At 34.7% G+C, this 25,845-nt stretch overlaps 1 protein-coding gene across 36 annotated transcripts; it reads right to left on the minus strand.

Moving 5' to 3' along the window:
• Positions 1-123: 123 nt before the first annotated feature.
• On the minus strand, positions 124-16,439 carry LOC107792071 (ATP-dependent DNA helicase PIF1). Of its 36 annotated transcripts, none has more exons than XR_012707680.1 (19): positions 16,266-16,433; positions 14,723-15,026; positions 14,479-14,564; positions 14,336-14,395; positions 9,831-9,963; positions 9,617-9,728; positions 8,437-8,490; positions 7,406-7,497; positions 6,454-6,553; positions 5,787-5,930; positions 3,867-4,028; positions 3,503-3,777; positions 3,297-3,387; positions 2,930-3,008; positions 2,707-2,835; positions 2,108-2,147; positions 1,284-1,403; positions 878-1,188; positions 124-400 (listed from the first exon to the last, which is right to left on the minus strand). XR_012707680.1 is itself a non-coding variant. In XM_016614250.2 (6 exons), exon 6 carries the CDS (start codon positions 11,768-11,770, stop codon positions 10,454-10,456), a length of 1,317 nt encoding a protein of 438 aa, XP_016469736.1. In that variant the 5' UTR covers positions 11,771-11,997; positions 14,336-14,395; positions 14,479-14,564; positions 14,723-15,026; positions 16,106-16,148; positions 16,266-16,439; the 3' UTR covers positions 10,039-10,453. The 36 variants fall into 36 exon arrangements, 12 of the variants coding, with proteins under 12 accessions (XP_016469736.1, XP_016469735.1, XP_016469734.1 ...); XR_012707678.1 differs by having other exon boundaries at positions 5,787-5,934; XR_001649439.2 differs by having other exon boundaries at positions 1,284-1,439; positions 5,787-5,934.
• Positions 16,440-25,845: the final 9,406 nt, after the last annotated feature.

Consider the following 25,845-nt stretch of genomic DNA (forward strand, 5'->3'; position numbering starts at 1 on the left):
AAGCTAAGCTTGCATATTATTTTGTATAGGTATGTGGCTATGGTTTTACTGTTGGATTAGAGTTATGATGAAAAGAGTTAGTTTGTATAGCTAATAGTAAATAGTTGATAAAAACCTGCATAGTTAATCACACAAAATGTGGAAGGATTGTAGTGTAGTAAACAACATCACCAAAATCTGCCTGGTAAGAGTCAGTTTGCCAAGCTATTTATACAAAATGTGAAATATTGTACTGCAGTAAACAGTTCATAAAAATCTACTATTTACACAAAATGTGGAAGAATGTACTGCAGTAAACAACACCACCAAAATCTGCCTTCAATGTAAGTATTACAACAGCGGTGGGCTAGCAAAAAAATATTGGAGCGACCTTTGTTGCATTTCAAATCTGATGAGGCACCTGTATGAACAACAAAGTGAGAGTTAAATGTAAAATAGTAGTTGAGAATATGTACATAAATTTTATTTTGAATTGTTAAAAAATTCCAAAATTCTGCTGGACTGTGAGAACTGTAGGCTTTACAGTATAAGCAAAATCCATAAGGTTACTTTTTGACATAAAATAAGCATTGTAATGGACAGAAATTGAGAGAAGTAAATGTAAGTGTTCATTAATTAGTAGTCTAAAAGCAGACAACAGAAATTCTATTGAGAATTGCAAATGTCATCCAGCTAAATAATTTAACAAAGAATTAGAATGCATGAATGGATGGATAAACAGTATTGTTACCCGACAAATTTTTTATTATATATGAAATTACTGTTTGTGTTTGCAGTTGTTTAGCAGATGCAGTTTTTTTGATTTGGTGCTTACATATAAAGTAACTTAGTTAAAAGGTCTTAAAAAAATAGGGTCTATGAAGTATCAGTTTCTAACCTTGACTATTTTTGCCGGCGACTTGCTGAGTCTATGAGTGGTTTCTTGGTTGGGTTTCCGTCTTGTGCCGATGGAGTGCGATTTGCTTCTGCAGAAGCGATGGATTGTACCTTTCTTTTATTTCCCTCACCAATAGTAGTTGATGTTGAAGACTGTGCCGAGTCGAACACAGTCTGTTTTTGCATGTAAGATATGATAGCAGAGGTGCCAGGTGATCTATCTGGTGTTCGAAGTAGTCTTTTTTGTAAATGAATTTTGAACAGCTTGTTTAGCAAGTGCTCTCTGATATGCTCAACAGGTAACAGCTGTTTCTGTGGGAATAAGTTTGCTACAGATTGAGTTAAGTGAAGACTTTAAACTAATTTGGAGTCACGCAAAATAATTCTAGAGTTGGCAGTATATATACCTGGGCAATGGTAGTTTCATATACTTGCTCTGCTGTCATTGAAAGGTTTCAGCTACTTTGTTCGACACCATTGTTGTTATTGTTCCGCTCTCGTCTGTGATTTCAACTTCAAATTCACATCTACAATATTGTGTTTATGCGATGATAAGGTTTTAGCTGTCAGATGTCATTATTGAAAGTGTGTCAATGGTAAGAGCTATTATTAACTTGGAATAATAATTCTCTCTAGCTTGCAGTTGATACAAAGAACTTTCTTTTTGCGCTTGATTCGTGCTAGATGTTGACTAGGGTTGTGCCCGGATCAGATCAGATCGGATTTAGCATATTTCGGATTTCGGATTCTAGAAAATGCAATCCGAATCCGATCCGAATTATATCGGATCAGATCGGATTTTAAAATTTGGATCGGATCGGATATCAGATCGTATTATTATGCCTCAAAGTTAAACTAATATGTATATTTTCTTTGTAAAAGAGGCAATACATTAAGAAAAATTCATGTTTATGCAATTATGAGAGTACTATGGTGCCAATATAGCTAAATCTAGCAATTGTAAAGGTAATAACTTGGAGGTTGATGTAAATTAAAATGTAGTATTTATACATGTCCTAATAATTTCAGATTTCGGATTGGATTGGATTAAAATATACAAATCCGAAATCCGATCCGAAATTCGAAATTTTAATAAACATAATCCGAAATCCGATCCAATCCGAAATTCAAAATTGAATGGATCGATTCGAATTTCGGATGTCCGATCCGAATGAACAGCCCTAATGTTGACACTCAGAGCATAGAAGTACGAAGAAAAATTGGAACTCACTTGGTAATGATATTTCTCCTTCAACATAAAAACTTTGTGCCTGTTGAGAAAATAATAGAAAGATACTACTTAGTAATCACAACATAGAATAACTCACAAGATAAAATGGCGATCCCAATATTGGTGTTATTCAGTTACCGGTGTATTATTCTGTTCTTATTTCTTGCGACCATATTATTTGTCTTAAGAGTTAAGTTACTGGTAATGTTATAGCAGAAATAGAATATACTGAGAAAATGTTTTAAGCGTATCAGCTATGTGAAGTTATGTGAAGTTCATTTAGCTAAAAATTGTGTTATAAAATGTCGACAGAGGTTTAGTTTCTCTATTCATGTTAATATATGGGTTATTGCATTTGTTTTATGACTTATTGGAGTTAAATCTCTATAGGTATACAAATATTCGGCTAATTTTCTTGAGCTTTATTTGTCTTGGGGTACTCCTTTGTTTGCTGGTGAAAAATATTTCTCTTTGTTTACGTAGTTTCTTTGTTGATTTCTGGTAGAAAACAATAATTGTCAGAAGGCTATTTTTAATACGATGTAGAAGCAAAAGAACGATCGATGGTAAGCCCAAGTCATATGTTTTAATATACTTACAGTGGACTGTGAAGGAATGGTTGAAATGGGAACTATTTGGTCTTCAAAAGGTGCAACATTTAGTGTCGAAGGCGATTCTGATGTACTTTTAGAGTGTATTCAATTAGCATATGCTTGTTCTCCTTTGCCCTGCAATGTAATAGGAGATATTATGGGTTTTTTTGGAATCATATGGTATTAAAAAATGGAATGTATTGGCGGGCAAATAAAATACATTTCATACCAATTTATTAAAGTTGTTGCCTGCGGGTACAAAGGGTCGCTTAAGATTGATGAATTGAACCTTGTTGTCAGGCGAACCTCTGCATATCATATAGTGTACTTGTTAATGAATAAGTTAACAAATCTAAACATTGATGTACATGTGTGATGTAAAGTAACTTGTGAATATTTTGTTTAAAATTAGAAACAGCTATTCGTTTTGCAACAATGACAGAATATCTATGTAGCTGCTGTAGTAGTTCAGTTCCATCGTTGTCAGCCAATTCTCCCCATATAGTAAACAGAAAAGGTTTTTTCCTATGATATTAAGGATGCACTATTAAATACATATTTTGTTGTTAGAGGTAGTTAAAGTAAACATTACTTACTTGTCGTCTATGAGAATGGCCTCTTGAAATCTTCTGTTTTCGCTGCCCTGATATATCATGGTACCGCAATTTGCCACAACTGCCACCAAGTCTGCTTTGGAAAAGCATGTGGGTATAAAAGTAGAATGTCGCTATTTAAATTTGATAATGAAGAAACATGTTTTTTTACAGCAAAAATAAAATAGTATAAAGTCATGTTTGTTTACCGAATTCATCTCCTGGAATTTGTTTCTCGATATCGGCAAAGCACACCATGTTTAATTTTGTAGGCAACGGTAACATTGATTCTTCTTCATTGTTCTCTGTAACAATAAAAAATACTGAAGGTATCGACGACCTATTCGAATCTGTGCATGGGAATTGCAAAACGTGACGGTTCCCTAACTTTAGCTGCTGAGATGAGGTACGTGTGGAAATGTTTGAACAGGTTGTCATAATGTGCCACTTCAGGACCATATGTTATGATGCAGATTTGGTCTTCCTGCAATTTGTTAACATGTAACATGGAGAAAGTGCTTACAGATATGATAGAAGCTTATTACTATGTAGTTGAGATGATTGTGAACTTACTTTTTCATCTTCGACAATGGTTGTTTGGAAGGCACCCGGTTATCTCTGCTAATTTTGGGGCGGATTTTGTCAACAACTTGTATTTTACAAGTCCAATCTCTAGTAAATGGCGTGAGTTCCTGGATGGTATATCGCTGCTCCATCTTTTGAGTAGCTTGCAACCTGTTGTAGAACAAAGTAGTTGAGCGTGAAGAATTATATAAAGAAAACAATTGAATGTTAGCCATAACGCTGGGGATAGTTATGTGCTCCGTTGAGATCATAGCTTGTCAATTTAGTTTGGATGGTTTATTCTCTCGCAAAGTTATATTGGGTAATCTGATGTTTGCGCGTAAATGTAATTGATTGTTTGTGTTGCAGTTTATCAGGTATGAATTTGATGGTGCAACAAATGTTTCTTCATTTCTCCCGGGTTCCTTCTTGGAAGCTAAAAAGGAGTTAGTTTTTCCCTTTTTATGTTACTATGGTAATTGTGATTCCCGCATGTTCTTAGTTATATCCTGTAATTTCAAGTTGTAAAATTGAGGGTGAAATGAAGTTCAACCTTGTAGAAGGAAAGACCATGAATAAACATGGATGCCATCTGTTGCATTCTATTAAAATCTATAGAAATTTTAAAATGTAACTTGAATTAAACTTAGGTTTAACAACATTAAAAAGTATAAGATGAATGGACTACCTTGATTTTTTGGTTAAAACTTGCAGTGTAGCTGAAAAGTTAAACACAGTGAAGGAAGAAGGGAAGCAGAAGATTATTTAGAGACGATTTTGTGGGATTGGTTTGAGTAGTGAGTGTTAAAGAAAATTACGACAATGTTGTGCACAAGTGTCAACAAAATTTACAGGTGTTGGTCTTGAATTATAGGTGTAAGCTAAAATTAATCTTGGAATGACTTACGTGTCACTGTAGTTAGTGCATTAAGAAATCATTGTCAGCAATTAAATTATCTGATGGTGGCACTACATCATATTTAATATAGATAGGTGATTGTTGATAGTATGTTTTAAAAGGCGGGGGCGTGATGCGAGGCGTTTTATATTTGATGAAGCAAGGCGTAAGCCTTGAGACGTGGGGTGTAAGTCACACGTATCTTTAAATTTTATTAATTTCAAGAATTTTAAGATAGAATAAAATAAAAAATATTTATAAAAATTACATTAAAATCACAAAATTATAACAAATAATCTATTTAAAATATTTATAAATTATAATTCAACTATGAATAATACGAAAAATATGAAATGTATTCGATACAAAATCTTATATGTATTTCTTAAGGAGTAATGAATCTTGAAAGAATTTCAATATTATAATTTGATTTTGTCTTAAAATTCGCCTTTTATTTAATATGCTTTCTATTTGAAAGAGAATTTATATAAAAACATAATTCACAATTTAAATATGATTCTATTAAATTAATAAGTATTGTATCTTGTACAAGTGGAAAAAAGAATATTTTAAAAAATAATTTTAAAAAAAATTATGGATTATTATATAGTAAAGACATAACAAAAGTTAATAAATAAATACTTTTTAAATGAAAGATTCTTTTAAAATTAACTATCATAGTAATTTTAGTAGATAACGTTTGCTTATGACATAAAATACTCTCAACTTAATGATTTATGATCAAGGAAAAAGTTATTTTGGATAGTCAATGATTTATTAAGAAAATTTGAGTATTTACAAGGTTAGTTATACGTTCCAAAAAGAATGAACCCTTTCTAAATTTGGTAACAATTTAGCTTAAAGTTACAATTCTACCCTTAATAAAAAGCTTTTATAACCACACAAATACTCTGGTCCCCATTTGGATTTGTTTAGGACCACAAATTCCAAAAGTCTTCATTTTTTTCTTAAACTCTGTGTCCAGTCAAACAGGTTCACATAAACTGGAACGGAGGGAGTATTAGGCAAACCTTAGTACGCTGGGCATTGGCCGTATTCGGGGTGTAAGTTCCGACGGCCGAGGTGTAAGTCTGACGGCACTAAGTCCCACACATAAGTCCAGGGGCGTTTTACGAGTGTTCCGCCCCGGTGCGAGGCCCGACCGAGTCCTAATTCTGCCTTTTAAGACAGAGGTTGATACAAATCAGAATTAGCTGGTTACAAAGCAGAGTGGAAAATAGAAGTGTACAGTGAAAGCAGGGAAATATTTATGAAGGAACTACTGTAAGACAGAAAGGTTTAGTAAAAGCAGTGAAATATGAACTACTGTAAGAGTTTCATTCGGCTGATAAAATTGTTTCCTTATAGGGAAGTTAATGTAAGTGACTGTAGAGGAAATGTTAGAAGTACAAAATAACATGAATTGGTCTGTCTGGGCACACCGTTAAAATTTTTATATCGTTTGGTTATACGGAGTATTACCTAGCTATTCCGACGGTAACCTGAAGAATTGTATTAGTGCTATATATATGTAATGGTATCAAAATCATGCGTATCCGCGCAATGTATAGCATAACAGGCGGATAATGTTATATATTGTGAGGAATCATGATTGTATCTGTGAAGACGAACACTGCAGTTTACAATTGAAGTTGCGGACAAAGTAGGCAACACTCAAGTTTTGCCTTGGGCACTTACATTTTTGGCTGTCATTAGCTGAAGATATAGCAGAATTGTCGTTGGCAGGGATCACTGGTAGTTCCCAATTGAATGGGAAATAGTTGTATGTGAAAAGAACCTTCATAAATAACCACTACACATATCAAATGAGAAAATACAGATCAGTTGTATTATCTTTCGGTCATCTACGTTATCCATACGTTGCAGTGAACCAAAAAAACTGGCTTATTCCAGACAAAACATTAGGACATGTAAGGCTTTGGTATTATGACAATTCATTACAGTACCATTAAAACATGTGAATCCGGGTTTCAGTCTAATGTAATTTAACAGATTTAATGCCAATTTGATTAATATTATATTTTGTTGCAGGAAATGAAAGGTAACAGTAAAACGAGAGAGAAATGATTGTTTTTCATAGCTGAAGTATCCATAATTTACTTCTAGTCGACTCGAACGAATGAGTAAGTAGGCATGCAGGAGTTGCCATCCCTTCCTCTTTTACTTCGGCTTCTCTCTCAGTTGCCTCTCGAAATGTGGCAAACAACACCTCCCAGCCATGTCAGTTCAACTTAGACTTAGGGCTGACCTTGCCTCATTCTTGAAGCTACTATTTCTGCCCAACCAAACATAGAATAAAGTAACAAAAGAAGTAACGTTGTTACTCTGCCTTTTGCCGTTCCCTCGTATGTCTTATCTTCCTGTAGGGACCTAACGAAGCTTGGACTTTGAAGAACAACAATTTTACTTTGTTTTAAGGGTCGACAAATAAGGAGTGGACTTAACTTCATGCCCATTATAAAAGGCGCAAGGATATTTGCCTTACTGTAATCGAACCCAAGTAAATCTCCCGTGACTGTGTCAGAAATACAATTCTAGTTTTAACCCTAAAGTGTAGTCTGCCTTAACCTTGTTAGTCACATAAATGGGTTGTTGCTTCTTTTCCTTTTACGCAGGAGGAGGACATTACCATTTATTGAAGGAGGTAATCCAAGGGCAATTGAGCGAAGATGATCATCCTTTTGCTCCTGTAAGGCTTCAAATGATCTTCTCCAATAATCCCTACAAATTTTAAGTTTGGTGTAGGCAAATTCAGATAAAACATATTGTTAAAATCAGTACCAAAAAGAAGAAAATCATATTTTTATCAGACTCTCTCCATTTTTCACACGTAAATCATTTTTCTGTAACCACGTATGACTCATTATTCATCTGAACCAAAATGAGCCAAGTATGACTTGAAAAGTGACCTTTACATGATGGCGTGGTTGATGTGATAAGTTGTGCAGTTATACAGAAAGTGCAACCAACTTTTGAATCTTAAAGTGAATGTTATAGCCAGTGCACCTTTTCTTTTTTAAAAACTATGTAATTTGATAAGTATTATCAGAAATACACTTTAGCGGAGCAAAATTGTCCAACATTTATAGATGTCCATTAAAGATCAAATTACTGAAAAGACTTGAAGAGATCTGTTGATTCATTGTATAGAATGACTCATTATTCATCTGAACCAAAATGAGCCAAGTATGACTTGAAAAGTGACCTTTACATGATGGCGTGGTTGATGTGATAAGTTGTGCAGTTATACAGAAAGTGCAACCAACTTTTGAATCTTAAAGTGAATGTTATAGCCAGTGCACCTTTTCTTTTTTAAAAACTATGTAATTTGATAAGTATTATCAGAAATACACTTTAGCGGAGCAAAATTGTCCAACATTTATAGATGTCCATTAAAGATCAAATTACTGAAAAAACTTGAAGAGATCTGTTGATTCATTGTATAGAAAGAAGGCAATTTAAAGATTTTAAGTTAGAAGAGCCGCCTCCATTTGCACATAGAACGAAGAAAATATCCCCCCGCCCAAAAAAAAATATGGGAACAAACTTCCCAAAGGAAACATAACAGAAAGATCAGTCAAGGTCAAAATTAAGAGTTGTGGAGAATGGCAGAAAATAACAAATATAAGGAATCACAACTTGGTAGATGAAGTACTAAACCTGTAGAAAATAGTTGACAGGTCTCTGTACCAACAAAGGTTCATGAGGAGGTAACTGTACGGATACAATGCAAGCAATAAAATTTAGAAGAGCTAACTTAAATGAATAAAGATGTACAAATAACCTTAAAGCGCAATTTATCTGGATAGTACAAGTGTCAATTAGCAAGAGTTAGTATGCGACCTCATAGTTGAACAGCTCAGAAGTTAGTTAGAGGTTATATATTTGCAAGGAATAAATCAAAAATGGTCACTCAATCATGCGTACAGATAAGATTGAGGGCTAAATAAGGCTAACACACACAAAATGCAAACAGAAAGTACCACTTCAGCAGGTTTGCTTTTACTTATGCTTCCAACATCTACATGGCAAACATTTCATAAAGCATGCACTCTAGCATCCCAAAGATAAATCCAGAAAAGCTGTAAGTGTAAGTTGTTATTTAATATTTTGAATATTCCTACGACCTAGGTAGAAACAAATAACCATCTTTCACAGGAAATTGGATCCTTTGAAAAGGAAAGAAACCAATTAGTAAAAGGATGTTATTATCAAAGTGGAAAATTACAATCCTTCATTCAAAAAGAACTTTTTGCAAATGCGTAAAAGTTTTTCCTATTTGGGCAGAATTGTGCCTCTTCCATGGCAACCCATCCAGAGAACATTTATTTGCCACCTCACATTGACCAGTGATTTCACTTGCAGGTTTCAAACATTGACTCCGTAGAGATGTGAAAAATACAACTGCTTTTTATAGTGTAGATTGGAAAAAAGAGGAAAATAAATATGAATTCCGGAAAAAAAAGGTGGTAACCAGGAATAGAAAGGGAAAGAGTCGATGACAAAGGGTAAGCGCTTAATTACTCTTCACTTTCACTATATTATTATTCCTCAAATGTCAAAAAATAAACTTGGTGAAAAAACAAATATTAGCGCAAAATAAAAGCTAGTTAATTTATAAAAACAGAAAGGAAATGATTAGAAGTATAGAGCAAGTTTTAACATGAAATTGATATCTTCATATCTAGTAGATTTAAATTCAAAGATTGAATTTTGAAGAGAAACATGAACGATTCATAATACTCAAAATAACCAATATCGCGTTTGAGCTCTAGATAATCCATATTAAATATTTGTGATGCAAGATATGAAACAGGAAATAATAGTTGAACCTAGCGACCTTGTAACATGTTTGGTGGTTGTTATGTATGCGGCATGCCCAAATAATTGATTTGCTGGCGAGATGATGCCTCACGTACAACCTACTTGGTCCAACTCAAAATTTTGGTTGGCTAAACATAGGAGCATAAAAGAAATAACTGTGACTAAAGGCGCATAGAATGGGGAAAAGAATTGTAATAAAGTAAGCCAGAAGAACCTTGAAACAGATATACCTTATTGGTTTTGGAAGATCCAACGTATGTTGCTTCACTAATCATCCCACCTTTTAGAATTGCAAAGCATAAATACACAATAAACCCTCCTCCTTTTTCCGGGCTTGGGACCGGCTGTGGTGCAGTAGTGTCACTGAAACACAGGCGGAGTTAAAAACTTGGTTTTTTTATTGTTGAGCTAAAGATCATTAGGTTTCCTACGAGAAAGCTTTCTGAATAATTTCGTCGTAAACGACATTATATGTTGAATGATCATCATTATTGTCTGTTGTTGATGGTCGAATCAGTATTTTAACACAGTTTGAACTTTTGGCTCTTTATAAAGCAACGTAAAGTTGACCATGAGAAAAAACAGGTTCACGTAAGTAAATTCCAACAAAATCTAATGTTTGACCTTGAGCTTTGTTTATGGTCATAGCAAAGCACAGTCGTAGGGGAAATTGTGTTCGCTTAAATTGAACAAGTATTTTTTCATCTTGTGATGTTAACAATCGTATTCTCAGAATAAATACATGTGTATTTTTGAAATCACCACTTTCAATTTTAGCACTTATAACATGTGTTTTAAAGTGACAGCATGTCAACCGTGTGCCATTGCATAAACCTTCGCAAGGATTCAGATTTCATAATAATATAACTGGACAATTTTCCTTTAAAGTTAACTTATAAGGCAGTAAACCAGGAGGATCTAAACTATTTAGAAAATCTTCAAACTGACTTTGATCATTTGGTTCAATAGTTTCATCTACTGCAACAAATGTTTTAGATATTTCTGGGAATTTAGTGATTAACATATTATGTAGTTCGTTGACAAAGTCATTCTTCGTTGTTAAAATAACACGAGATGTTATCATAGATGAATCAGGAGAAAATGCATGCAAATCAGGATATGTTACACTAAACAATGCATCTAAGGATTCTTCTTCGGTCGTAAAAGGAATAATAAAGGAATCAGGAATCGCTATTTTTTTTCCACAATTAGTTGTTTCTGTTCCATTTCCAATTTGGAGTAAATATTCACAAAAAGAAGGATCTGTTCTTGCGTGCATATTTTCAGATAGGTACAATTTTTCAAGTTTATTCCAAATTTTAGAATACAATAAGCTTTCGTGAATAAAATCTTCTTTTTTCCCATTTCGAACAACTGGTAGAGTTTGTCTAAAGTCACCTCCAAATACAATAACTTTACCACCGAACATTGTATCGACATTCATAATATCTCTCAGAAGTGCATCAAGAGCTTCAATCATATTCTTTTTTGCCATTGATGCCTCATCCCATACAATTAATTTTGCATCGCTAATTAAACGTGCGACTGAACTTTGTTTACTAATGTTGCAGCAAAAATTATCATCTATATCAATAAGCATTTTGAACCGGGAGTGAGCAGACCGTCCTCCTGGACGGATAGAAGCTGCCACACCAGAAGTTGCAGTTGCTAAAGCTATAAATTCTTGGGACCGGACAGTTGCCAATAATGCACAGTACAAAAAAGTTTTACATGTTCCTCCAGGACCATCGATGAAGAAAGCTCCTTGTTTTCCAGAAAATACTCTATTAATTATTGTATTATAGGCATGTAATTGTTGAACATTCAATCTCTTCGGTAAGATCAAGTCTTTTTCACTAACAATAATATTTCTTTCAAAATGAACATCCTTTGCATCCTTTGAAATTTCAGAAGGTCTAATATTCTCTGGAATAAGCTTATACTCATTTATGTCGTGTCCCATAGAGTACAAAATATCATTGATATGGCTTAAAACCTTGTGCCGAATGGTTTTTCCTTGAAATTCAGAGAAATGTTTAAAGTCTTCGGACATTGAATCTTCAAACATTTCCCATAATATTTTTGGATTAGCAGGATTGCAATATACTAACAATGTCGCAAATAAACGTCTCAAGCTATACGACATTTGATAGTTTACAGCCTCCGACATTCATTCAATTAAACTGTTGTTACAATATAATAATCCTCTTTTTTCTGTTGATTCTCTAAATGTACTACAACGTACCTCGTTAACGGTGCGAAGATCTTCATATGATTTAGGTCCTCTCACGTTCATCAATAATAACCTGAGATAATACCTCTCTCCTTCTGTTGGGTGACATGTTACAACACGTCCGATTACGTTACGTTTTTGGCGACGTGTCCACGTTCTATATCCTGGAGACCATACAAAATATTCTGGGAATTCCTTATACAATAATTGCATAGCTATAGCATGTTCATCGGTTGCATTCATAGCAAAAAATTCTGTCAACATTGTTTTTCTAATCATCGGATTATTTAGAATTCTATTAATAGTTTCATTGCTTTTAAAGGAAACAAATTATTGTCCTTCTAAATGTAGTTGAAGATGATAAACACTCGGAGTCATTTCATTAATAGGAAAACCAAATAAATGCCATGCCGCTTCAGGGGGTGTTACTCATCTAGCAGATCGATATTCTTTTATTTCATCTATTTCTTCATTGTTATGTATAGAAAAGACAATTTTATCATGTCCTTTGCAAATGTATTTGTAAATATATTTTACAACTTTAATATCAGAACAAACTTCAATATTCATATGACAGTCAAACTTACAAAGTAAGTAAGGGTTGTATGGGACAACCCATGAATTGTCCAGATATTGTTCTCTTATATGTACAAATTCGCCTGTGTTTCGTCTTCTGTAAATTGGATACGAATTCTTTCCTTTTGATGTTTGCTAAGCAAAATCTTTTGGATAATCAAATTTACAAAGTCCTCTTTTTCCCATACATGAATTTGTAGGATTTAAATCACCGCACGGTCCGTGCATCATATGCTGAAGCACGCGTGAGTAAAGGTGCTCTTTGGTATTATGATCAGGCAACTCAGCGCAAACAAACTTATCATAAGACTCAGGGGTTAATAATTTGTATTCATCACTAAGTATGATAAGAAAATGAGCATGTGGAAGACCACGTTTTTGAAATTCTATAGTATACATAAAAGCAGCAACTTTTCCAAAGATTTTTCTTTTCAAGATATCTGCCTTTAATTCTTCTATTTTTGCTCTGAATACTCGTGATACTAAATCAGGTCTATTTTGAGTTTCATCCGTTGATAACAAGTGTTGTTTTATTTCCGGCCAAGACGGATTACATGTCATTGTTAAAAAAATATCAGGTTTTCCAAAACGTTGCACTAATGCAATAGCATCCATATACCATCGGCGCATATCTCTTGTCCCTCCTATAAAAGTAACAGGAAGGAATGTTTTCTTCCCAATCTTGGAAGATTTTGTTTCCCCAAGTCTTAAAAAATCAATAAGTCCTTATAGCATATCTATTCGAAACAAATCTTGATTAAAAAAATAAAAATCTAATCTTTGTGTTTCTAGCTTTATGAACACATCTACTATGAATTGTTGAAATAATCTTGCACAATGTAGAACTTCATTTTTGTCATCCTCTCTTATCTGAAATTTGTAACAATAATACTCACGGCAAGAAACTGTCTCTCTTTTCCATTTTCCTTTTTCCATAGTTTGAGCTTTCATATCAAGAAATCCATCAATGGAACACATGTTTTTTACACTCGGTAATTCTTCATGTTTACAATAACGTTGATCTCTTTGCGTGATTTTTTTAATACCACAATACCATCCATTTTGACCGTATGGAAATAACAACGGGTATTGTAATGGGTCATAACATCCATAATAATACTTTACTGACTGAATCTTGTTACTATGTGTGTATATACGAATATGAGGCGTAGAAACAGTATCAGCAGCATTATTATGTACCCATATTCCAGCCACTTCTGTTGTAGTTGGTAGATTATATACACGTTGATCTGACTTTGGTTCACATTTAAGCGCGATATAGCAGTCGGACAGTTTTGGAACATTTGTCAAGGATTTTAAAAAAATAGAATATGGATTAATTGATAGTACATGCATAAGTTTCCTTACAATTGATTCGTTGATATTTCTTGAACAAGCCATTCTGTTAGCCAGTTCATTTTCATTATCATAAAAGTATAACTGCATATTCTTTCCTTTTTTATCAAAAGGAAGTAAATCAGGTATAAAATGATACATTTGTCCCTGAACTTGAAAGGTATATATACCATGATATCTCCTCGCCAAATCTTTATCCTTGGTTACACCAAGTGACGTAAAGGCAAACATATTGTTGTATGTTCTAATGTAGGTTCGAAAGTGCTAAGCTTCTTCGGTGTTTCCTTTATACAAATTTGATAATTCATTAGGCAGCTCATATGAAACTAACTTAACTGACCCGCTGCCACAACAAAATCCAGGAGGTTCATATTGAAACCTTTCTGCGTTGCAAAATTTACAGTTTGGAATGGGTTTTAATCGTGCATAATCCGTATCTGTGTCATTATTTTTCTTATGGATTACTTTGGTCAAGGTACAACCTATATGTTATAAGTATTGTTAAAAATAAAGAGATGGAAAATATTCTACTAATGAATAGTGTTACTCTAGCGTCAAAGAAATACTAACCTTTGCGTGTGGCAATAGGGAAGACATTATGTTGTCCCTTATATATACGCGATGTTGATCCTGGGGTACAAATTGTCACAATTTAGATGTACACCTAAGTTGTGACATACTAACAAAGATGTTCATAGATGTTCTAGCTTTACCTCTTTCAAATACAGAAGACGCATGACCGACATTTTTTCCTTTATCCAAAGAACTTGAGGAAGTATAACATCATGCTTGCTGCCAACTGCGACAAATTTGAAACGCATTGTACATTTAATATATTCAAGTAAACATGTGATATCCTGCTCTGCGTATAAAATAATTACTTAATAAATTATGAATATTTATATGTCTGCTGCTACACTAACATAACGTAAATAAAACGCAATAATTCAGTCTAACCTTCATCGTCAGCAGACGAAGCCTCTGTTATGGTAAGAGCACTATCTTTTCGAATCATAGGGTGACATTGATACATTACTCTTTCATCTGGATCAACTGTCGATTTTATGGAACTATTCCATTTTTGCCGCTCAAGTTCTTTGGTGCGGCGTTGTAGTAACATTGTCTCTTTTTTATCGGGCGATATTTGCCCATAAATATCATGTCTTCTGACATTCTTGTCAGAGTTTGGATGTTCTGCATATGGCCATTTGTTTCTTCGCTCGGGATACATTTTTTTCACAAGCTTGGTACCGCAAGATAACTGCATTTAGAACATTCAAACCAAAAAAGGCGTCAGCAGACCCTAAGTAACAAATTTTATTGTTCATTCTACTGGTAAATAATAGAAATGTAATAACCCGCCGGGTTAAATCTTTTAAAGATCAGCCTTTTTATAAATAAAAAAAGAATTACTGCACCACCCTTCTCTTCCTAAATTACCAATTCATCTAAATCTAAACCTAAACAATGGTGTCACTAATTAGCCCACAGTTATACAGAAACATTAACTATGAATCTCACCAAATAGCTTAAACTTGGTCAACTAAGTATTTGACAATGACAGTCATACTAATCAACATAACCAAAATCTACATAACATTATATTCAATTTCACTAATCCAAAAACCTATAAAATCTAAATACAATAAAAGATTCATCTAAATGTATAACCTAAACAATGGTGTCACTAATTAGCCCACAGTTACATAGAAACATTAACTATGAATCTCACCAAATAGCTTAAACTTGATCAGATAAGTATTTGAGAATGATAGTTATACTAATTAACATAACCAAAATCTACATAACATTATACTCAATTTCACTAATCCAAAAACCTGTAAAATCTAAATACAATAAATAAAGAACGACAATGTAAAATAAAAGAAACTAAGAAAATTATTTTATAAAAACACTGTAGGATTTTCATTACCTAAGATTGAAGAAAGAGAACTATTGAATGGTTCTTCAAATCATACCATCTGAATCTGAATGACGCTTTGAGTTTGCTTTTGTATTCGTTTGTTTATTTATTTTCTTTATTTATTTTCCTGAATCTGAATCTGCAGAATTATAAAAATAGTACTTATATGTGATTTGAGAAAAGGGGTCTGTGGGGATCGAGGATATGGCAATGGCAACTTCCGCTACTCTTCTTCTACTTCACTTCTTCCCCTTTTTGGTTATTTGGGTCCCATTTTTAATTTTACTGCCATGGTCCCAAAATCTTTTAAAGATTTAAAGAAAGTAGAACATCAGGGAAAAAATGAAGACAACTTAGAATTCACATAAGAAATCAAAAACAAATTAATAAAAATAAAGAACAAATCAGAACCCAACCTCAGTTTGTTTTCAGCTTTCTGAAACAGATCTTAAGACCAAACTGAAGAAAAGATTGTTAATCAAGCGAAAACCACAAAGATCTGATCTTTTTGCAGAAGAAGAAAAAGTAGAACAAAAAGCATAAATAAAATGAAATGCTAGAGTGATTGGAATAAACCTGCTCTTTATGGTATATGTGAATCGAAAAGGGCTAACTTCTCTGAATTCGTTGAATTAGCAAGTGAGGTCTGCTGGATTTTGGGGCCATGGATGCTCAACTTGGAAGTGGATGCTTGTAACAAGTTACGGGAATTGGGAGTCCACGCATTCGGCGACCGCAGAAAGAGTCAGCAATTATAAGGGTGAGCCGTAAATTAATGAAATTACAGGAATACCCCAGACAATTTAGAAAATTCAAGGGAACACACACGTTGACGGAGAGGTGCATGTGTTCCCTCTTCTAATAAGTAGGAATATATATATATCAGCTATTTTTAATTTGAGCGAGTTGGACGAAGGACTATTTATGTTAATTTAAAGTAAGGAAGAGGTAGAAATGAAGTGCGAAAAAAAGAGTAGGAAATCAAGGAGTAAAACAAAATTTCATGGTAAAAAAGAGAGGATTTAGGCACCTTTTATTTTTATTTTTCATTTCTTTTCATTTCTTTTTTTGTTTTCACTACTACTCTCTTTTTGCTTTTTCTTTACCCTGTTTGTGTAGGGTTTTCTATAATTATTTTTATTTTTGTGTATGAATGGTTTGATTTGGTTCGGAAATAATTACTTTTGGATTGTGACATGAGAATCCTTTTGAGTTTTCTAGGAGAATTTTTTTTTAAGATCGAACTTAGAAAGGAGTTGGTGTTGGTCGAAAGATACTTCCTTCTAGTTTGTTATTATATTTGGTACTTAGCAATCACGCCTAGTGTTTTGTAAAATTGCTACTGAAAACTGTTGCTCCCTGATTATTACTATTTCATGCTACTTTTTCTCCCCTTTTATTGGAATTGTTAAGCGTTAGGATGCTTTTAAGGCTTTTTTCACTTCTAGCCCATGACAGAAACTATTTATATTTGGTAGCCAAAAAAGTGTATAAAACTTTTACAAAAAATATACATTGTTCTGGCTATTATTTTGAGAGTGGCTATACAGTGTCATTTTTTCATTCTTTTACCTACATTCTGGTGCGACCCAATATTTCGATGCAGCTATAAAAATAGCATGTGCTAGCTAGTTTTCGGACTGGTAATTAAAAAATGCCAGCGTTTGCAAAGTCATTGAAAAATAGCCACTATTTTGCTGCAACACGGAAAAGTGGCCAATTCTTTAGAGTTTTTTTTTTCTAGAAAATCTTTGGAAATATATCGATTCTGAACTGTACTACTCGTGATTGATTCCCTACTACTTCTGGAATTCATAGAAACTTCGATCACGCACGATCTCCGATACAACACCAGTTGGAATAAAAGGCGGCGCTGGATCGTTGGCAACCGGAGGTAAAGGTAACGGCGATGTCACGACCCAAACTGATGCGTCGCGACGGGCACCCCATATCTTACCCAACCGAGTACTAACATAACGTATCTTTTCATGTCATACTATCATAGATAACTGAGCCGAAAGGCTGCCATGAGTTAAGTAGAATACAACATGTGATACCAATTTATACATAAGACATATGGGCCTATAAAGCCAAAATAACACTCGTATATTGAACATAGGCCAACAAGGCCATACAATCTTTTACATACATGACATCTGTCTATAAGCCTCTAAGAATACATAATTTTCATAAAGGTCGGGACAAAGTCTCGCCATATCAAACAGTACACGTCTAAATCATTCTAACCAAACAAGCAACTCCGAAGCAAATGGAGTGCACCAACATCTTCCACTGAGTTTATAGCCTACTTGGAGGGCTCTTGGCCTATCTATCGAGACCTACGGGCATGAAACGCAGCGTTCCCAGGCAAAAGGGACATTAGTATGAATAATGTACCGAGTATGTAAGGCACATAAATAAGTACATAACAGACATGGAAAAAATATAGAGTAAATAACTCAACCTGTAAGTCTGAAAAACTTTGTAAATCATGAAATACTTATAGTATCATGCATATGAATATGAATGTCATATCGTGTATATGTACATATTTCATAACATCATCAGCCTCTTAGGGCATCCCATCATATCATTTCGACCACTATGGGCAAAATCATCAATGTATACCAACTGATCAGGTGGTGGTGCGTATATAACGCCATAACCTTTTCCCATATCCCATATACATATAATATACATATATACACGTATATAATGCGATATGGTCATGGATCAATGTACATGAATGCAATGCATGTGAAGTACGTTAATAAAATCTTTCGGAATGTCATAAGACAATTATGTCTTTGAGTAATATCATGAAGTAAACCTTTTCAACTTACGTATTTTTCTGAGATTCATGAACAGAGGATAAAATAATAGGACACATGGGAATTCAAGAATGTAGGCATTTCTAATACTTCTATGAATAGAGTCATTTGTGAAAGTTGTGCATTTACACGTTCCGTTTGTGCCGTATGGATCATGCCAAAAGAAAGAAGGGATAGCCTTAACATACCTGAACCAATTTTCTTGAGAAAGATTGCACCGTATTCCCTTATAATTGCAAAATCTCACAACGGTAACACAAATCCAATGCCTACTAAGTGATTCATCATGTGTTATTTAGTATTGGAGTAGGAAAATGTTATAATTTCCTTCATGAGGTCTAAGGTGAGTTCTTAATGAAAAGAACTATTTACTTGAATCTCTTGAAAATCTAAGAGACCAAATGAAGTAAATTGGTCACACATCTCTTAAGTGTATTTGAATGGGTGTGGACTTACTTCAAGTGGTAACTAAGCCACTTTAATTGACCAAAATATGACATCTTGCAAGACTTATAAGAGTCATATTAATTGCAACATTTTGCTGCCATGTTTTCAAGGTTATCCAAAAGATTATAATAAGTTATCCGGCCATTTCTTAATAACTTGTTAATTTCCCAATTAACCAATACCCCACATAATTAAGAATTATCTCAACTTACTTAAAATATTACTTACTTTTAACACACCTTATACACTTTACTATCATGGTCATGTAGTAGTACTTTGTATGACACTCGTCCATAAATATCGGATATTAACGCTCGGCCCGTATATTATCCTAACATGCCAAACTTGGACGAAAATTCATTTTCTTTGACTTGCTTCCCCTCTCATCTTTACGAATTTACTCATCACTTGTGAAATAACATAATTCTTATAATCTTCGAATAATCTTTTCCTTGGACTGATATCAATTACCTTACGACAAATTCAATATACAATACTACAGGGTGCAACATTGTCGTAATTTAATACTGCAAAGCGTAACATCATCGTAGTGTAATACTGCAAGGCGTAACATCATCGTAATATAATACTGCAGGATATAACATCATCGTAATATAATACTGCAGGATGTAACATCATTGTAATATAATACTGCAGGATGTAATATTATCGTAATATAATACTGCGGGACGTAATATTGCGGGGCATAACATCATTCCCCCTTTGGAACATTCGTCCTTGAATGTTGACTGATGCTCTTATCATTTTCATAATTTATAGCTCTTGTGAATACCTTAATGCTCTCCTTGCCATTTAGGCAATTGTTCTATGAATAAATCCAAAGACCAGGGCATTCCCCCCTTTAGGCCTCTCTTTACGCCACGACTTGTGGCCTGAATCCTTCCAATCTCGTAACTATTGTTACATTCTTTCATGCAGCCTGTACTACTCTAATCTTGTAAGTGCTCCCATGCGATCCTCTCTACTTTTTTCTCCAGCTTTTAGCCAATCTTTATGCCTCACTTTGTGAATATATACAGAGCTTGGTGAGATGTCCCTCTAGGCATCTATAAGTATACTGAAGTTCTTTGTTCGATACTTTGTCGAATATACGAATATTGCTATATCTTATTACATAGACTCGATTATCAATTCGTATGACTTTACTGCATCTAAGTAGGTTAGTATACCATCTCTTTTACTTCGATTTGTCGTTACTGAGGTCTACGACTAAACTCCAGGTTACTTTCTTTGCTTATCCTATATGTATAAGGCTAAGTCCTTTAATGCTTCCGCATTATTGTTCATATTAAGAATGACGACCTAATCTCAACTCATACTTTGTGACTTTTGTCCATCCATTATGATTCGCCTCAATATTGATCTATAATATACCATTGATAACTTGAAACTTCTTACGTAATACCTTGCCACTAGGGCTTACATTGCATCGACAAATATTTGAAGTGATTTTCATAATCGTATTTCATAGCATCCCAATGTGATTCACCATACGTGGGTATTTTAATCTTGTGCAACTCATGAAATCCCCCTCTTCTTTTTTTTCTTTTTTGTTTTCAAATCATTACTCAATCGAAAGCCTAAATGTCATCCTTTACTTATCACAATTACACCCTCATTCCATTAACAGAGCAACATTCCATTTCTTCTAAATGATATTAGTCTTAGACTCCTTGTTTCATTTAGGCTATATTGAACTTTCTATAACTTAGATAAACTATTAGCTCTCTTGTTTTCATGGACATAATCCCGAGGACTTATCTATTCTCGTCACCTTTTCATTTGCCTTTCCTTATCCTTACTTATGTCTTCTTAAAACTTTGTCACTCTACCATACTTTAGCTTGCGACCTATACATATCCATTTATACTACTCGCAACCTTCCTTCAACTAGCTTGCACCATAGATTTCTTTATGTTATTCTGGAACGTCAAGCGAGACATCACATCGCCTCTAACTCTTCTCTACTCTTTTAACTAGACCTCTCGGTACTTAGAAATCATAGACTGGAAGACATGCCGCTGACGATGCCGCTATCATTCCCGGTTATTGAATCCTCGTGCTTCTAGCCTTCTATCCGAAATGTGGACTATTCACAACCTTCTACATTTGAGTATCTCGTACGTTGTTCACCTTTACCTTACTTAAAATCTTGCATCATATCTTATTTATTTTTTATAACCTCCCCTCCCCATAGGTATGATTCACACCACAACTTGAAGCTCTATTACAATACTATAATTCGGTGGGAGCTTCGAAACGACTTCTTATGAGGCTGTTACTTTTTTAACTGGCTTTATCGTAGAGCTATTATAGAATATGGCTACTGTACTATCTCTCGTATACCTCTGATATCTAAAAGGTAATCTTGCAATGTTCTCAATCACGAGATCTATAATTTTCTGGGTCCAATAGTCAGATTCCTGATTTACTTCGTTGATGTAGCTCTTTAGTTTGCTCCTCCTTTTGATCAGTCTTTATGTAGGCTTAAGTTATATTCCGATATGCGGCTTTTGGTATTAGTTATTACTTTGGCCTTTCATGGGCGTTATGGAATATCCATGATAAAAATTTCAACCCTTTATCTATGACCTGTACTCAATTCCTTCTTTTAACTTATACCGGAGTCTTCCATGACTGTATGATTGTCAACATATATGTTGCATGGGTAATACTCCAAATTTTAAGTGCATTCATAACGTAACTAACTTCGGATCATTGATCGAATAATTCCTTTCGTTCCTTCTTAGCTTTCTTTAACTTAAGCTATTACTTTTCCTTGTCTTTCTGCCCCCTTGTTGCATCCATACTTAGCTTCTCTTAGTGCCCACATATGCCAGAGTTTTCGTGTAACTCATATGATCTCGAATATTACTTTTAATTTTACTTCCCATTCATTAGCCAGAGTAGGTTCCACTTTCTTTTGGAGTGCTTACAATATTGTTGTGAGACTGTTGTTATAAGACCATTTCCTCTTTAGGTCACTGAGTTTAGGTTGAAGCCTTCTTCATTATTTTCCTTAGCTTAGTCTTACATTGTAGTACTTAGGGAGGATCCTCTGACTCTTGTAAAGCTGTGAGCTTAATACATTGTATATTCGATGGACCTTCTGATGTCCTTCATTGCCTATACTTATCTGTAGTGACATATCTCTATGCCTTTGTGCTTGTGGGGTTACTTATGAACTGACATTTTGATTGTCTTCCTAGTGGCACTCTCTTTTATCCCCGTAACACTCATATGGTACCTTTAACTATCCCGACTCCTATTTGAATATATCTCAAGTATTATAGTGACATTACTGCGAGGCTGAATTCTCCATGTTAGGGTTTACTACATTTATCTTGCATGATCTGCTAATTTGTCTGTAACTTCTTCTCTAGTCATGACCAGACTCTTTCTGAATCAACTACTAACTACTCGTTGGCCCATTCTGATATCCATATTCCGCGTAATCTTTCTTGGGTTATTTCTTTTGTCGTAACTTACCTCACGCACTGGCTCCTTATCTATCAACAACATCCCGGACGGGAACCCTTACTTCCTTTTCTTGATGTCGTGCTTACATAATGTTTTGGAAGCATAGCATATCTGTAAAATTTGATCATCTCATCCCTTTCTCATTTTTATCGCATTCTTCCTTTATCATTCCATAGTTACTAGAACCACTTAATTCTGGCTTAATGCCACATCATTCCATATTCCCCCCCCCCCCTTTAGGGGAGTACTAAGAATTGCATCTAGGACGACCTACCTATAGATGTTTTACCTCTTCATCTTCGGCGTCCTTTTACATCATCGATGACCCTTACTCGCCTTGCGGTAATCCTTCAATACTAAAGATAACAAAATTCCTTACTCACAATGGTGACACTTAGTATAACTGGCACATACATTCCCTTAAGCTTAACTTTGCTCCCATTGCTTGCTTTAGGGAAGTGTCTTCCTGAATGACCATTCTTTGAATTTCTCATGAATCTTTTTCTGTTGTCCATTCTATTATCGCCGGAACGCGATCTAAAATTCTTATGATGCTGACTATTATCAAATCATTCAGTCCTTAATTCATATTTAGTTTATCTTGTTCACCAGTCCATATTGATTTCTATTAATCTGGGGTCTAACTTTTCCTTCTGTTAATCACGTTAGAGTTGCAAACTTATTTCTTGAAATGAGGATATGACTTTATGGCCTATATTCTTTTATTGTCTCAAGGCCTGTCATTTTTCATCTTTTCCTTCACTTGACTATAGACTCTGTAATACTGTCATCATTTTTTTGACCTACCGTTGTCATCCATGTATCACATCTTACTCATAATGCTTCATTAACTCTCTTTTTATCTCCTGCTAATTATCTATGTCTACTGCTTTACTCTGAAAACTCGAACAAAACATTCTTTTTCTTTTGGCTCCCCTTGATCCATCCCTTGGCTCTTCGAATTGCCTAACGCTCTTTCTTTACTAGGGACGGGAGCCACACTAAGGTAATATTTATTCCTTCAAGGCTTCCAGTTCTCATATCTAGCTTTACTATTTTAGGGTGCACCATCTAGGTGTCTCGTGAGGAGATCTATTAGTGCTTTTGCAATATTCTTCGGAAATGTCAACTAAAGAAAACAATCCATTCACTATTTTGGGCCATTCTAACCCCATCGGGATCGTGATAACCCGTCCTCTTCTTAACCTACACTTGTTAGCCCCCAATATGGTATAACTGAGATGGGTGTGTTCTATTATACATACCTCTGTTACTATTGAGGGTAACTCACAATGCTTATATTTTTCTGTCGGAACTGTAATAATGATAATCTTTATTAATTGGGTGCTTCGTACCCTTCTTCACCTTGCTTCTTTTACTTGCTGAAACTTGTGCCTCCATCCTTATTCCTTTTTACCATAAGAGTGGATAGGATTCTTGCATTAGGGATTCTTATCAAGAAGCTTAAACATCTTAGTATACACATGATCTGCTGAAGACCTCACATTTACTTATCATAAGCATGATGCAAAGTCGAGTTCCTCTGACTCAACTCTTCCATAGTCATATCTCTTACCAACCGTCTTTCTAGATGTAGGTATCATCGTACTATAAGTAAGATAGAATTTAGGAAATTGAGTTCTTACAACTAAACTCTACCACACGATCTAGAGTAGGAAGAAAGAGTCACAGTCCTAAATGCCCTGTAGCCTCCTGCTTATAAGTATGGTGCATGACACACCCATAAACAAGACTCTACTAGACATGGCTTGTAGACTCCTAGGACAGAACTGCTCTGATACCACTTTTGTCATGACCCATACCTATCGCGCCCCCTTTTCCTTGCGGAGTCCGGGTTTTGACATTCATTGGGAACAACTCGTTTCTTTTTGGAATTGGGTATTTGAAGAGTCGCCACCCAACAGATTAAGGTGCATTATGGCACCTAGAGAAATTAACTCATATAACTAGTTTGTATTACCAGAGATTGGGTAAGGGCTCAAAATAACCTTGAGGGGAAGGTGTTAGGCACCCCTCGCGGTCCACAATTGTGGGTCCCGACCGAACTTAATTATGTGAATTAGTCATTTAACAGATAGGCAGTCTAAGCACATATATGCAAATAAAGAAAGTTTAACAGATAGGTAATCTAAGCACAAATATGCAAATAAAGGAAGTTTAACAGATAGGAAGTCTAAGCACGCATATGTAAATAAGGTGAGGGAGGTCCTAGGTTTGTTAACCTATAGGATCACATATGTACAGTACCCGGTAAGCTTTCCTCAAATAGAGGTGTTACACGTGGCATTAGCGCATAGGTCATCATATCCTTTACTACCCAATTACCCTCCTCTTGGTCATAGCCTAAAGCGTTCTAGCAACCTTGAGATGTATCCTATGCGTTCATTACCTATCCCTTTCTTGTAGCCCTGGAGGTATTTAGCACTACTAATTTAGGCAGTTCTAGATTATCCTAAGGTACTTAAAGGAAAAAAATCTAGGCGACAACTAAAACAATTAGGACTGCCAAGTAAAGAACAATTAAGGGGGCTCACATTTTACCTCCACAAATAGAACAAGCAAATGCACGTCTCAGACAGTAGTGTTTTAGACATTTGAAAGGAATCCTAATGACAGGATATCTAGGTGAACATGACAAGCAGAGAATATGCAATGCTGAGTTAAGGCAAAAGTGTTAAAGACCTAATCAGTTTGCCTACTGATTTTAGGATCTTTTGAATCTGGGCAATTCACAAATAAAAACAGCATAGTTTCCAGTTTTTATAAGATTTTAATTACCTACAAGTTTGCGTAGGCGGAGATACCTATAAATATACTGTCTAAATACAAATCGAATTAATTTAAAACAAACAGTTTTGGAACTTATTAAGTCCTATAGGCATGCTGGTCTAGGTGCTGAACATTACAGAGCTGGTTTACATATATTAAATCCTAGAACGTGATATCTAGGTGTTGAGATTGCTTTCTTAAACAGGATAGTTACTAATTTATGCGATGTTGACATGGTTTTAAAGCGAATGCAATATGCAATGTAGACATGGTTTTAAAGCGAATGCAATTGACGCTTTGTTAAGCAAGATTATAGTAGTGATCTAATAACAGAATTTCTAGGTGATCATGATCATGTAGAAGCAGAATTTCGTAACAAATAAGGTGATGAGCCCATAACATATTTTCTAGTATGCCAAACAATCTTAAAAGCATGGTTTCTAAAGCAAGTAAACATAATAAACCTAAGGCATGATTTCTAATGCAAGTAAGCATAGTGATCCTAAGGGCATGATTTCTACCCGATTTTCGTCACAAAAAATCATATAAGAATCCCCTTCCCTTTTACTAATTTCCCCAACATATGT

This window comes from Nicotiana tabacum, chromosome 3 (genome assembly GCF_000715075.1).
Source record: "Nicotiana tabacum cultivar K326 chromosome 3, ASM71507v2, whole genome shotgun sequence".
Lineage (NCBI taxonomy): Eukaryota > Viridiplantae > Streptophyta > Magnoliopsida > Solanales > Solanaceae > Nicotiana > Nicotiana tabacum.

Bases quoted from the DNA above. Each gene is read 5' to 3' on its own strand.
- LOC107792071 (XM_016614250.2), bottom strand. From the start codon at position 11,770: ATGTCGGAGGCTGTAAACTATCAAATGTCGTATAGCTTGAGACGTTTA.